The 15,727-nt window shown below is 39.3% G+C and overlaps 1 protein-coding gene across 8 annotated transcripts in view; it reads left to right on the top strand.

The window, feature by feature from the left end:
* UNC79 (unc-79 homolog, NALCN channel complex subunit) overlaps positions 1-15,727 on the top strand; it is a 329,268-nt gene that overhangs the window by 305,755 nt on the left and 7,786 nt on the right. For all 8 annotated transcript variants that reach the window (XM_058292338.2, XM_058292349.2, XM_058292334.1 and 5 more), the window contains 5 exons: positions 2,280-2,369; positions 4,397-4,572; positions 5,539-5,725; positions 7,162-7,359; positions 8,729-8,806. In XM_058292338.2, coding sequence (XP_058148321.1) covers positions 2,280-2,369; positions 4,397-4,572; positions 5,539-5,725; positions 7,162-7,359; positions 8,729-8,806 — 729 coding nt within the window. The remainder of the gene's footprint in view (positions 1-2,279; positions 2,370-4,396; positions 4,573-5,538; positions 5,726-7,161; positions 7,360-8,728; positions 8,807-15,727) is intronic.

Genomic DNA, 15,727 nt, shown 5'->3' with positions numbered 1-15,727 from the left:
ATAAAGACATTATATGTAAGAGAGCTAGATAGCTCTATCTATAGAGAGATTTATTAATGCATCATTGAAAATGGCAAGAATACAGAAACATGATAAATGTCCAATATTAGGATATTATTTAAATAAAATAAGATACATCCATAGATACTATGGATGTGGTACCAAATCACGTTTATGTGGCTACCAAATCACGTTTTCAAAGAATATTTAATTAATTGGAAAATGCTTATGGTTTTAATTTTTAAAAAAACAGGTTAGAAAAAACATGATCTCAGTCTTCTAAAAAATCGTGTGTGTGTGTTATATACATTCAAAAAACTGAGGAAAGGTTAACAGTGATTTTTCTCAGAGGTGGGAGTGGTAGTTGGGATTATGGTAATTTTAATTGTCTTTTTTCTTAATTTGTATTTTATACAAATTTTCTACATGAAATATGTGGTACTTTTATAATCTAAGAAATGCAACTTTAAAATCAGATAAAAATTTTGAGGAAGAATTGCGTTTGACTTGCTTCAAATCATATATTTAATATTACAGTACCTGTTTTCAGCTTTTATCATCAGCTTTCCTACTGAAATCCATATAGGACTTCTGAAACAAATGGAACATGACTCTTTATGCTGTTGTTTTTAAACAAACATCTAAAGTTACACTTAGGTTTTGCAAAGTGCAAAAGGGGAGGGAGGGATTAGAAATGATGTGCTTTGCTTTATGAGTGTAGATGGCTCATTAATATCCTGACTACAGAGTGCATTTTAAGGCTCTTATGAGGTGTAATTGCTGTGTCTCTAAACCAAAAGTAACTACCACTGGTAAATTCTTTGCTCTTATAATTTTAAAATTCAAACTTAAAAAACAAATATTGAACAATACTCCTAGTAATCATTTTCTGTGACATTTGCCTAGTTGAAATGGTATAAAATATTGCCTATGAAAGAAACAAATCCCTTTCAAGAAATTCAAGAACGGAGAAAATGTTCCTATTTGCATGACATGTGAAAGGTCAGAGAAAATGGAATAAATCGTGGGGAAAATCCTTTCTTGCACGAGAGGATTGATATTCCAAAAGCAGAAACACAATAACCTTTTATAATACCTTCACTTGATTTAAAGTAAAAGAAGAAAACCTTAGAACATATGAAATGCTTGGAAAACACTCTGACAGAACTGCCAATGACCTTATTTTACTGTTTGTTACCCTGTCAGAGGAACTGACAGGCGTAACATTCTAGAAGAGATAGAAGGTGATATAGTTCAGTGCTGTGCACATTTACATGAATACGGGGAAATGAGAGCCTCAGGGTGAGCTGGTTAAGTATGTAATGTTCCAGATTTTCCTAAACAAAGCCAAGAAAGGCCTTTAGCACCGTGTTCACGTGGCTTCAAAGCCTGCCTACTTTTGATCCACATTATACACAGCCCAATACGTGGGTTCTCGCAATACGGCTTTGATGTAGCAGCCTGTCTGTTCATTTTCCTTTTCTTTACTCATAATCCTAAATTCGCTGTATTGTGCTGAGAGAGCAATAACCTAAAACACAAGAATGCTTCTTTTTTGTAGAATTGCTTCTTTTCCTTTAAAACTTCCCAAGCATACTGTTAGGTGTGTGGGGAAGAGATGACCACTTTTGTTTCTTTCTTTCTTTTTTTTTTTCAATCCTTTAACAAGAACTAGACAATAATTCGTTATCTATTTAATAGTGTTCCTATGATGTGTAAAAAGCTAAGTTGTAAGTGACTTGACTCAAATATGAGAAATGTTTACTCTTTCAGTAAGCCTGATATTTGTTTATACACTTTCCTTTGATAGAAAAATATTTAAGGTTCTGGTAGTAGAATTTGGTGGCGCATATGAATGTCTAAGCATTTCTACAGTGGAAAAATGTTACTGTAGAGTGGAAGGGATTCATGTTGCAAAGACTCTGATATTAATGGATTTACACAGGCTAAATATTTGTATAAAAACCAGTTTACAAACAAGCACATGAAACATTTTCAGTTAAATGACTTTGCTGGAAAAAAGCATGAACCCTGTCTCCCTCTGGCCTTCCCTGTTTCCTTGCTCGCCACCACAAACCTTTTTAAAAATTTTGTCCCAACTGGCTTATGTGGGCAGACATAGTCACAGACTATGCGGAGAGTAATGGAGTGAATCAGAAATCCAGAAAATGAAACAACTCATGGCTAAACGGGTGAAATCAGAGCCAGACAGTCTTTGCCCTCAGCGCAAAAGGGAGAGGCCCGTGGCCGGCGCGCCCAGCGGTGTCCTTGTGTTTCAGTGTGGGACGGCCGCGATGGAGTGCGCGCGGCAGTACGTCAGCGAAGTGCTGGACTTCATGGCCGACATGCACACGCTCACCAAGCTCAAGGTAAGCTGTCCCTGCTGCTGACCTCGGGTGTCTTGAGGATTTGTTCACCCTCTTCGGTCGACAAAACGCAGATTCATAATACGCAGGTGGCGTGGGAATTCGTTGTCACCCGGGGAGGCAGCTGTGGCATCGTCGAATGAGCCCATTTCTTGGAAGTCTGAAGAAGTGGGTTTCTGCTCTGCAAAGAGGGAAAGGAGAAAGGAAGGGATATTCATTTGGCAGCAGTAATGTGCCTAACTTTACTGTTGCCATTTATTCAATTCCCCCTTTTACAAATGAAGAAACTGAGGCTTGGGGTGGTGAAATAATTAGCTCAAGGTCACACAACTAATAAGGGTTGGAGTTAGGAATTGAATGTAAGGCTGACCCCAAGCCCGTTCTCTTTTCACTGTACCACACTGTACAACTTTAGCTTCCTTCCTCACTTAACTCCCTTGAGTCTCAATTTCTTCATTTGCAAAATAAGTCTAATAACACCTACCTTACCTGACTGTTATAAGGTTTAATGTAAAAATATGTGAAGAGACTCTCACAAATTTAACACATGCAAGCACGAGTCACATTTTTTTTCCCCCGTGGAAGCTATCTTCTTCAAGATAATAATGAAAGAAAAGGGATAGAACAGAATTTAATTTGCATATGGACAAAATCCAAGTGAAATCATTGAGCTTATTGATTGTTTTGCAGGATGAAACGAGTTGCTGATGCAAATCTGCTTCCCTGTCGTGATCTGGCTAGGGAGCTAAAAGATTGATGGTCTGAGAGATTTGAGGAAGGCCCTGGAGAGAGGGCAGAAGCAAATCCAAATATGGTCCAAGGAATAGCCAAATTACAATTTGGCACTAAATGGTTCCTTTTTGATAAACAGGAACCAGTGACCCAAGAAATTCATCAGCTAAAAATATGTTCCTTTAATCACTGGATTCAGTTTCCAGATTCTTCTCAGATGGTCCAAGTGTTTCTTGGTATAGTGATAAGTTTGAGAATGCTAAGTGAGAAGTAGAACCAAAATTTAAACTGATAATTTCTCATGCTATCTAAATCCAGTAATTTCCAAGTATACTCCCCTAGCTTTTGACTGTTCTTTGGTTATTGACTACTGACTCAGGTTGCCCACAGTAGAATGACTTGGACATAAACAGAAGAGGAAACAATTATTACGAAAAAAGTATAGGGGAAAACAATAAAAGGGATCTGTGATGATCAAACTGTTGAAAATTATAGACATAATCCAACCCTCTGGCTTTACTTATTGGGAGACAAATAAAAAATGTAAAGGGGTATGTGGCTTGTCCAAGGCCATGCAACTAATTAGGGCAGAATTGGATCTAGAACCAAGCAAGGTCTGTCAACTTTCAGTTCAGTGTTCTTCCCACCCTGCCACATTGAACAAAGGAATCCTTCCTATTAATTCAAGAAATATGTACTGAGCACCTACAGTGTGCTTGGCTCTATTTAGGCTTTAGCTACAGAAGTTAGTCCAGCATTTGCCCTCATTTAACATACAGTCTAGTAGGTGAGGCTAAATTTAATGAAAGTTGGACACAGACAAAAGTCAAATTGTGACTTGGAACAAAAATCTTCTAATAGGAACATTTGACCTAGCCAGGGAGATCAGGGAAGACTTCCTGGCAGAAGTGACACTTGACCTGTTAATTAGGTGAATTAATTTTCTAGGCAGGAAAAGTGTTTCAGTCAGATCAAACTGTGAGCAAAGACCCAGCAGTGGGAAGGAGCCTTGGCAAGCCAGTGTGGCTGGAGCCACAAGGATGAAGAAATGATGTGTAGAGGTCTGCAGTAGCTAGAACTTTGCAGGCTTTTTGAGCCGTGCTAAAAAAGGTTTTGTTTTTGTTTTGTTTTGTCTTTTTTTTTTGTCCTGAGAACAAGGAGAAGCCATGGAAGACGTTTATGTGGTGTGTACATAGGAGCGATGATGGGGTGGGAATGACTACCCGGTCTTTTAAAAGACTGACCTGGGATGCCTCCAGGTACTGCACAAAATTACAATATACCATTTGGTTTTGTAGAGCCACATGAAGACGTGTTCCCAGCCGCTACATGAAGATACATTTGGTGGACATCTCAAAGTTGGGCTGGCTCAGATTGCAGCCATGGAAATTTCACGGGGCAACCACAGGGATAATAAAGCTGTGATTCGCTATCTGCCTTGGCTCTATCATCCTCCTTCTGCCATGCAACAAGGGTAAGACCCTTATTGTTTCAGGGATGAAGGTAAATAAGGCAGGAAACGCCGCTGAGTTTCCTGGGGCTCAGGTAGGGCAAATGAATGCATTGAAGGTATGTGGAAGTAGAATACTGGGAAGATGGCAATTGAGGCCCACCTCCATCCTTGCTGGCTGACCCAGCAGCATATTAAACACAAGCGCTTGTGTCATGTTGCCATTAAAAGAAACTTGCCCGAGTACAAAAATCACAGTCATTCTCATGGATGAGGAGAACTCGGAGTTTAGAACTAAGAGGCTAACTCCTAATTTCAACTTCCTAAATAAATCAGTAAATTTTTGTTGGGCACTTAACATGGTCTCTATCTTCAACCTTAGAGTTTAGCTGGACCCAAATCAATAGCAGAGATGGAATAGAGAGCAAGGAGCTGCAACCCCCTGATCTTGCCTGTAAGTGAGGCTAAGCAAGAGAGGGGGCCCATGGGCTAATTTAGCTGGGAACTTCAAGCAGGATAGAGCCATGCCTTCTCGGCTAGAGGCATGGTTTGGAGTGGGGGGTGAGAAGGGCAGGAGGTGAAAATTATTGATAAGCAGGAAAATGAGTGTTCATGTGTTAAATTTCCACCCCCATACCCCTGCCCTGGTCAGGATGTCAGAGAAGAACTTTCCAATGAGAGGAAAGTGAGAAAAGTTTAGACAGAGAAGCGGTCAGAGAGGCAGGCAGGTTTGTGGAAGAATGAGGTGGAATGTTTAATCCTGTGTCACCACAGGCTGCTCCTTGTTCCAGAAGCTAAGATCCAGGATTAGAGCGAGAAATGAGAAAAACATATACATCATTTTGTTGGCGCTCTGTTGCCTTGGTGTTTTGTCTTACGTCATTGCCCAAGAGACCACTCATTTAATTCCTTCCTTCAACAAGCATTTATTGAGCACCCACCGAAACAGAAAACATAAAATCATCTTTAAAATTCCTTCTTCTCTAATAGACCTAAAGAATTCATCGAGTGTGTCTCCCACATCCGCCTGTTGTCTTGGCTGCTTCTGGGTTCGCTCACTCATAATGCGGTCTGTCCAAACGCCTCCTCTCCCTGCCTGCCCATTCCTCTGGACGCAGGTTCCCACATTGCAGACCATCTTATTGTTATCCTGATTGGATTTCCAGAGCAATCAAAGGTAAGTGATTTCTGCAAGATTAGGACCATATGCATCGAAATTGCTAATGGAGCCCCTTATCAGCCAATTATGTTCCTTCTGAGAAGCAAATGCATCTTATCACTTGCCCTCCTGTGGCTGTAAGAAAAGCAACTTTGTGCTAATGTCTTATTTAAAGTTGTTTAAATCCCAGATTACCTTTTTTTCCTCCTAAATTGTTTTTCCACTTACTTTTATGAGGATAAATTATGGAGGCAAGCATTTCTTTGAGGCATATCTGTATCAAAACAAAGAAGAGAAGCAAAAAGCCAGAAATACAATAAAAATTCCGTGATCAGTTTTTAGAACCAAATACGAAGCAGAGGGAAAGCAGTGCTTTAATTCTTCATACACTATTTTTCTCAACTCAAATCTGTAGAGATACAGGAAGATACAAAATGAAAAATAAGAAGGCCGTTTGGGAACGTACTAAAGCACAGATTGGAATCACCTTCCCAGAGGAATTTTGTAAACTGTAGAGACAGATGATATGCTTGAGAGACTAAAGTAAACCCAAGGCAGGCTCCAGTCATGAGCCCCACGAGCAGACCAGACACAGTCCTACTCATCAGCCGAGAGGAGCCAGGGGCCCTTCACAGAAGCTTAGGCAAGTTCTGGGAGGTCCAGGTGGGTTTGGGGACAGCTGGGCTTTAGGTCAGAGCAATCTGGCTAAGAGATAAAAGAGATCACCCATCCAAATGACCTGAATGATGTTTGCAGAAAGGAATTAGGCAGTAAATTCCTACCATTTCAACCAAGATCTGTGTCTGACTCCTAATTAGGTGCTTTCTAATTTTGTGACCTTGGAGAAGTTATGTAACCTCTCTGTATAAAGTAGGTGAGGGGATGGTTTGAGAATTGTGGAAGGTGATATATAGAAAGCCCTTCGCCCAGGTCTGGCCCACTCCATAAAGGCTTCCTCCTAGTATGAGTACGACCGCTGCTGCTGCTGCTGCTACAACAACTACGACTGTGAAGTGCTGGGCAGTGCTTTCATGTATAGCACCTCAGTAACTCACTAGAACTCCTTCCACGGGGTGCTACTATATCCATTTTACAGATGAGGAAACACCCTAAAATGGTGGAATGATTATTCTTCTTAATCCAATTTAGGAATGGGAATGTCAGTTTCATCAAAGGGCAGGGGCTATGGGTAGATTAATTCTGCAAATTCAAATGTCTTTCCTTCAAGTCCATGCTTTGTTTTCTGAGCACTCTCCCACAGCCTGAGGTGAGAGCAGATTGTTTTAAGGTGATGAATCACGAGGTTGTAATCCTGAAGGAAGGCTTTCAACCTCAGACCTCTTGAGTTAGATATGCTTTGGCTGTGCTCCTTGGCAAGGCTGAGCTACCCTTGGAAGGTTCCGTGCAGTGCCACACCCCACAGGAAGGTGACGGCTGCCTGTCTTCCTTTTCAGACCTCCGTGCTGCACATGTGTTCCCTCTTCCATGCATTTATCTTTGCTCAGCTCTGGACGGTATATTGTGAACAAAGTGCGGTAGCTACAAATGTCCAGAATCAGAATGAATTCAGCTTCACAGCGATCCTGACAGCACTAGAGTTTTGGAGTAGGGTGACACCCAGCATCCTTCAGCTAATGGCCCATAACAAAGTGGTGAGTTCACCAATACATTTCTCCTCTTAGATGGAATCTCAAAATGTCTAACTTCCACTTCCAGTCCTCATGTTATTTATATATGTATTTAAATTTCTTGTGGATGAATGATTTGTTATAAATTACATGTTCTGCTTGCATAAGAATTTCAATTAAAGACAAACCAAACAAGCAAATTCATTAAAAACCATTTTTGAAACAAAAAAAAAACAAAAAAAAAAACCCAGCAATTTTTGTTTTCTCTACCTAATGCCAAATAAAATTCATATGAAATTTTCCCTTTAAGGGGTTTGTTTTAGTCATGGTTCTCTAGGGAAACACAATCAACCAGAGATATCTGTCAATAGTATGTGATTTTATATGAGTCTCACATGACCGTGGGGATGCACGAGTCCAGGTTCCACAGGCAGGCTGCAACCAGGGGCTGCAATGAAAGTCCAGTGAAGGTTCTGGATGAGTTCTGGGAGACATTGACTGTCCAAAGATGAGCTGGGAAATTCTCACTCAATGCTGGAATCACTTCCCCTTTTAAGGCATTCAACTGATTGGATAAAGCATCACTCATTGCTGATGGCAGTCTCCCTGACTGATGTAATTATAATCAGCTATCTATGACTTACCACTGCAGTAAAGTCAATGGTGACTAAAGTCCATAAATGCTCTTGTATTACAGTTAGCCCAGGGCTTGCCTGACCAAACAACTGGGCACAATTACCTGGCCATGTTGACACATTAGCCTAACCATCACAGGGTTGTCTTGGTGCTATAAAGTCAGAGCCTAGGAGTGAGATTCATTTTACTTTTGGATTCTAAGCAATTTAGTAAAACCTTACTTAGCAAACTGGGTCTTCTTTTTGTGGTGGTTTAAGAGCAGATCGACCCCATGAGTTCATTCCACTCAGGACCCAAAACCTGTTGTCCTTTTTAAATGGCATAAGTATGGCTACCTTTTTCCATAGAGGATAAAGGCTCAATGCCAGATCTGTAATAAATTTAGCAGCCATTCCTGATGAAGAAACTGTGGAGAAAGGATCAGGATGGAAAATAGGAACTAAGCCCAAAATTGTACAGCTGGAAATGAAGAAAGCAGAAGTACTGATGCTCTGGCCTGAGTCACAGTGCAATGAAGATTAGCTAGGTCCTCACCCAAGTCCCATTGGCAGCTCTGAGTTAAATGAGGAAGGCAAGACAATGCAAAACTTCTGGAGCATCTCTTTACAGTTTCTGGAGTTTTAGAGGTGAACAGACACCACTCCTTGTATTCCCCAGGAGTCATTTTGCAAAAGGACCTCATGGGCACAGCACAATTTAGTTTGCAAGCTTTCTGGATCACTGGGAGTGGAATTGATTTTCATATTTGTTGTTTCAGATGGTAGAAATGGTGTGTCTCCATGTGATTAGTTTAATGGAGGCATTGCAAGAATGCAATTCAACAATTTTTGTCAAGGTAGGAAAATCTTACAATCTTTATAGACCCTTTCTTGTTGCTAAAAACAAATGTGGATTTTATTTTGAATGTACCTTCTGAAGAAGAAATTAAAACCGATGGAGTTTCAGTATTCAGAGGTAGGGGTAGAGGCTTCAGGCTGACATGAAAACCCTTCACCAGATAGTTAGTGAGCTGTTTCGGCTCTTGCTCCACTGTAACCAACTGCCTGGGCCAAGTGTCAGACCTAGATCTCATCTAACACCGTAATTAAAGTACTCCTGGGGAAAAGTTGATCTGAAAATGACTCTCTAGTAATGTGAATTGGTTGGTGGCCCCTCATCTTGCAGAAGATACCCAGAAAACCAAGGAAAATATTTAGTCTGTAATTGTTTGACTTGGTAGCTGGTGCTTTTATCTAAAATAAGTTAAATTCAGTTTCAAGTATTGTTCTAAGTCATTATTCCATGTATGAAAATTACTTAAGCATTTGTAACCTGCCCAGGGACATCAGAAACTTACTATTGCACTAAAAATTAAAGGAGTAGAAGAGAACTTGGTTTCTCACTCACTCAATCTTTCTTTAACTCCTGTCTTCTTTCTTAATTCCCGTCTTTCTCTCCTTCCTAGTCTTGCTGCTCTTCATCTCACTGATTCTTTTTCTTTCCTCTTCATACACCTTTTCCTTCCTTAACCTTTCACTTCTCTATTCTATCATCTTGGGCATCACCACCACCATCAACCAGTACAGAGGGCATCAATTTGGAGCCTTACACTTGCTATTTCTTTCCTAGTCGACTCCATCTGTCAGCAAAGGACACTCACCAAGTTAACTCACACTGTGCTGGAAAAAAGCAGCCCATTTTCAGGGAAGGTGACTGTTACTAGAACACTCCGAGACAGTTGATTGAAATGGGATAGAGAGATATCTCTCTAGCTGCAGTCATTATCAAAAATAAGCAGTTAGGAGAGTTACTATAACTGGATGATCACAACTGTTTTTATATTTTACAGTTTATTTATTTATTTTTTTGAAGATTTATTTATTTAATTCCCCCCCCCTCCCCCGGTTGTCTGTTCTCTGTGTCTATTTTGCTGCATCTTGTTTCTTTGTCCGCTTCTGTTGTCGTCAGCAGCACGGGAAGTGTGGGCGGCGCCATTCCTGGGCAGGCTGCACTCTCTTTCGCGCTGGGCGGCTTTCCTCACGGGCGCACTCCTTGTGCATGGGGCTCCCCCACGCGGGGGACACCCCTGGGTGGCACGACACTCCTTCCGCGCACCAGCACCGCGCATGGGCCAGCTCCACACGGGTCGAGGAGGCCTGGGGTTTGAACCGCGGACCTCCCATGTGGTAGACGGACGCCCTAACCACTGGGCCAAGTCCGCCCCCTATTTTACAGTTTTATAGAAATATTATTTACATACAGTAAACTGTACTATTTAAAGTATTTAATTTGGTAAGTTTCTTATCTGCTTTCTGTCATACAGATTACTGTGTACCTTCTAGAATTTTGTATAAATGGATTCTTATAGTATATACATTTTTTGCCTCCTTTCACACAGACTCATTATATTGAGATTAATCCACGTTGTTGCATATATCAATAGGTCATTGCTTTTTGTTTCGGAGTAGTAGTCCATTAATGGACATACCATATTTTGTTTATCCATTCATCAGTTGATGAACATCTGGGATGCCTCCCGTTTTCGGCTGTTGGAAATTAAGCCGTATAAATTTTTATGTAGTCATACGCTTCCATTTATCTTGGGTAAATACCTAGGAATAGAATGGCTGAGCTATATAGTAGAAATATGTTCAATTTTTAAAAGAAGTTGCCAAAACATTTTCCAAAATGCTTGTACCATGTTCCATTTGCATCAGCAGTGCATGAGAGTTCAGTTTTCTCCATATCTTTTCAATACTTGGTACAGTCAGTCTTTAATTTTAATCATTCTAAGAATTGTGTACTGGTATCCCATTGTGGTTTTAAATTACATTTCCCTGTTGTAAGCATCTTTACATATATGTATTTGCCATCCTTATATCTGCTTGCTGAAATGTCATTCAAATTATTTGCCCATTTTTAATTTTTTTCAATTCCTTATTATTGGATTTTGAAATACAAGTCCTTTATCAGATAGATATTTGCAGAGGTTTTCTGTGGCTTGTCTTTTCATTATATAAAAAGTCTGCCTACTCCAAGGTTATAGAGATATTTGCCTACGTTTTCTTCTAGAAGTTTTATAGTTTTGGTGTTTTTTTAGGTCTATGATCCATTTTTAGCTAATTTTTTATATATCATGTGAGATATAGATCCAGGTACTTTTTATGCCTATAGATACGTAATTGTTCCAGCATCAATTGTTGAAAATACTATCATTTTCCATTGAATTGCCTTTGCACTTTTGCCAAAAATTGACTGTATGGGTATGTTTCTAGTTCTAGACTCTATTCCATAATTTCTTTCTTTACCCTTACACCACACTGTCTAAATTACTATGGCTTTATAATAGGTCTTGAAATCAGGTGGTGCTCCTCTTTTTCAAAGACGTTTTGACTATTCTAAGTCTTTTGCATTTCCACATAAATTTTAAAATCAACTTGTCAATTTCTACAAATATATCTGCTGGCAATTTGATTGAGATTGCATTCGTTCTATTGATCAGTTTGAGAAGAACTGACATCTTATCAATATTGAGTCAATCCATGTACACATTATATCTCTCCATTTACTTATATCTTCTTTAAATTTTCTCAGAAATATTTTGTTGTTTTCCATATACAGACCAGTATATTTTTTATAAAGTTTATCAATCAGTGTGTTACTATACTATTGTAAATGATATATATATATTTTTATTTTAAATTTTTTGTTGCTGGTATATGGAAATGCAACTGATTTTTATTCTGACTTTATACCCCACAGCCTATTAAATTCACTTATTAGTTCTAGTAGCTGCTTTTGCAGTTTTCGTCAGATTTTCTATATATACAATCATGTTTGCAAATAAAGGAAATTTTAGTTCTTCCTTTCCAATCTTTATGTTTTTTAGTTCTTTTTCTTGTCTTATTGCTCCGGTTAGATCCTCCAGTACAGGTTGAACAGAAGTGGTGAGAGTGGGGATCCTTGCCTTGTTCCTGTCTTAGGGATAAAGTATCTTATCTTTCTTCATTAAACATAAATGTTAGCTGTTTGTTTTTCCTAGATACCTTTTATCAGGTTGAATAAGGTTCTCTTTTATCCCCAGTGTACTGAGAATTTTTATCAGGAATGGATGTTGAATTTGTGAAGTACTTTTTCTACCTCTACTGAGATGGTCATGGGACTTTTCTTTTTTCCGTGCTAATATGGTAAATTTCATTGATTAATTTTTTTTACTTTTACACATTGCTTTATTTTAAATGTTTATTGTAGTGACAAATATACAGCTCAAAATTTCCCATTTTAACCACCTTCAAGAGTACAATTCAGTAGGATTAATTAGATTTACAATATTGTGCTACCATTACTGATATTCATTACCTCTACTTTTTCATCATCTTAAACAGAAACTACTCACCTACTTAGCTCTAACTCCCTCGTCATGGCACAGCCTCCACCCCCACTCCCAGCCATTGGTAACCTAAAAACCACCATCTGTCTCTAGGAATTTTGCTTCTTCTAGGTATTTCACATGAATGTAATCATGCAATATTTATCTTTTGGTGTCTGGTTTATTTCACTCAACATGATGTCTTCACGATTCATCCATGTTGTAGCATGCATCAGAACTTCACTCCTTTTTATAGCTGGGTAACGTTCCATTGTGTATATATACCACATTGTATTTAGCCATTCATTGGTTGATGGACACTTGGGTTATTTCTGTCTTTTGGCAAATGCGAATAATGCCACTATGAACATCAGTGTGCAAGTATCTGTTCGAATCCTTTCAATTCTTTTGGGTATATTTAGTTCCTTCTTAAAATTTCTATGTCTTTTGCTTAGACTCTCATATTATTCATTCATTTTTTCCTGATATCCTGTAGTTCTTTCTTTGTATCTTCCTTAAACATTTTTTATGATCATTTTTTTAAAAGGCTTTGTTTGCTATGTCCATATTCTCACCTTCTACATTGGTGTTTTCTGTATTTTTATCCTCTTCCTTTGATGGGTACTCATTTCCTCCTTCTTTGTCTTGTACTCTTTTGTTACACACTGTACATTTTAATATTTTAAAATGTTAACTATGTGATTCACTCCCTGGGATATCTGTTCCTTCCTATCAGGAAGGTCTGCCCAAGGAGAATGCAGTGTGCAGGGTTTCCCTGTCTTATGGGGATTTTGCTTATTAGTTGTTTTGGATTTCCTCTGTTTACAGAGTTTACGTGTCCCCTTTGTATTCTAGAGGACAAACGTCCCTTGCCCTTGTCTCTGAAGCCCACAAGTCTCTGGCTGTCGCCTCCAGAGTTTTTTACACTCCATTTGTTGTCTCACTCTGATTTTGTCTAGAGGACAACTTCTAGTAGGAGGTCACCCCAGGGAAGACTCCCCATTTGGTCTTTCCAAGCCAAAACAGGGCCAGGGACCCATGAAGAGAACACAAACGGTTCTAGAGTGCCCTGTGGAAGATGTGAGAAAAGGCGCCACAAGCTTCTCTGATGGCTGCCCAAAGCTGAGCTTTCTTTGCCTGCCCCCGAAATGCAGCCCTTCAGCTAACTTTCCCCTGTAGCCTGCCTCTTTAAATCTCCACTGCCCCCACCTCTGTCTGGGAAGGGTTGGAACAATGGCTGCTGCTGCTTTTGTCCAGCGCAGGTTAAAACAATAGTGCTCTCAGAGCCAGCATCTAGCAGGCTGAATCTGCTAATCAGAAGCCATGTTCGGTGATTGGCCATGGTCACCCTTGTTCTCGGGGAAGATTTTTATGTCCCTTTCTGTCAGCAGCAAACAGCCGGGGACTGGACCCTGCAGTAGCCTGCCACAGGAGCGGGGATGGGTGCCAGCAGCCACCGTGCAGAGAGAGCAACTTAGAGTTCTTTTTGTAATTTATCAGCTCTTCCTCCCACTCTTTCCTGGGTGCTGCACAGTGTTTTTCTTACCTCTGGAGTTTCAGCACAGTTGTTTCAGACAGTTCCTGCCTGTTTAATAATTGTTTTTGTGGAAGGACAGGGTCCCTACTCTGCCGTATTTCTTGGAAGTCTCAGCAATCTGACAATCCATTCCTTTTTCTTGGGGGGGGGGAGGGGGAGGCGTTTAATACCATTTTCATTTAATGAGTTTCCTGATATTATTAGGTTTAAACCCATCATTTCGATCATTGTTTTCTATATTTCTCTACTGTTCTTTGCTTCCTGTTTCATCTTTCTGCTTTCTTTTAGAGTGATTGAGTCTTTTTATGATTCCTTTTTGATTATAGTTTGTTTTTCTAGTTTCTTAAGATGGAAGTTAAGGCCATTGATCTGAGAACTTTCTTACTTTCAAACATCAGGTTTTAGTACTTTAAATTTCCTGTAAGTATTGCTTTAGCTCCATTCCTCCAAATTTTGATATCCTCTCATTTCCATTCCATTCAAAATACTTTCTTGTTAGAGGTTTGCAATAATTAACAAGCTGTAGCTCAGTTTCCCCTGATATGCACTGGGGAAAGGCTGACCCCATCTCCCAGAAGCCTACGTATCCAAGGGCATGGCGCTTCCCCACGGGTTAAATAAAGAAACCACATAGAGACAGGAGTAGAGGGAAATGGAAACCTTCCCTACCTACATATCAGAGGGAGATAAAATTCCTACAGAAAAATGAAACCTCTGCTCCTGCAGCATTCCAAGAAACCAGACCTCCCTAACCCACTATCTTCTAGTCACTATCAGGGAAAGTTTTCATCATCTCTAGGACTTCCTACTGGCCCCTGCATTTCACTCAGACCTGCAACCCCCTCCCACCAACTATCATTTTCCTGCCTAGGAAAGTTCTGTATAAATTCAAATCCCCTCTCCCAGGACGGGGCTGAAGTCTGTTCTTCAGACCCCCTTCGTTGGGAAAGCTTCTCAATAAATCTTTCTTTGTCTATAGTCCTTTCAGTCTCTGTGTCCCAGTAAGCGCCATATTTTCTCCAACATTTCTGATTATATTTTCAATTTTTTCTTGAATCCATGTGTTATTTGGAAGTGTGATTTTTTTTAGTTAGCTTACTAGCTATATATCTTAGCTTTTGTTTTGGTGGTTACTTTAGAGTTTATACTACACATTCTTAACTTATCACTGTCTACATTGAATAATATTATATTACTTTATGTGTAGTATAAGAACCTTACAATGGCACACTTCCATTTCCCACCTCCTGGCTTTGTGCTATTGTTGTGGTACATTTTACTTCTACGTATGTTATAAGCCAAAAATGCATTGTTATTTTTGCTTTAAACCATCAATTGTCTTTTAAAGAGATTTAAAAAATTATTTTTCTCATTATTGCCATATTTGTATTTGCCATTTTTGGTGGTCTCCATTCCTTTCTATAGATCCAAATTTCTGTCTGTTATCTTCATTCTGCCCAAAGGACTTCCTTTAATATTTCTTGTATAGGTTTCCTGGTGATTAATTCCTTCAGCTTTTGTATGTCTGAGAAAGTTTTTTTTTCTTTAAAAAAATTTTTTTAGGAGGTAACAGGGATTGAACCCAGAACTTTGTACTTGGGAAGCAGGCATTCAAACCACTGAGGTATACTCGCTCCCATTTCTTTTCTTTTTTTCTTTTAATTCATATTTTTTTAGAGAAGTTGTGGATTTATAAAACAGTCATACTTAAAATACAGGATTCCCATATATCATGCTATAAGTTATACCTTGAATTGGTATGATGCAGTTGTTACAACTGATGAAAGCACATAGACTATAAAGTATAGTCCCTGGTTTAACTTAGGGTTCATAGTTTGTGTTATGCAGTTCCATGGTTGTTTTTTAAATTT

The sequence above is a fragment of the Dasypus novemcinctus genome, chromosome 3, assembly GCF_030445035.2.
Source record: "Dasypus novemcinctus isolate mDasNov1 chromosome 3, mDasNov1.1.hap2, whole genome shotgun sequence".
In the NCBI taxonomy this organism is placed as follows: domain Eukaryota; kingdom Metazoa; phylum Chordata; class Mammalia; order Cingulata; family Dasypodidae; genus Dasypus; species Dasypus novemcinctus.
Note: the sequence above shows the minus strand (reverse complement) of the source record. Positions and strands in the feature narration are given on the sequence as shown.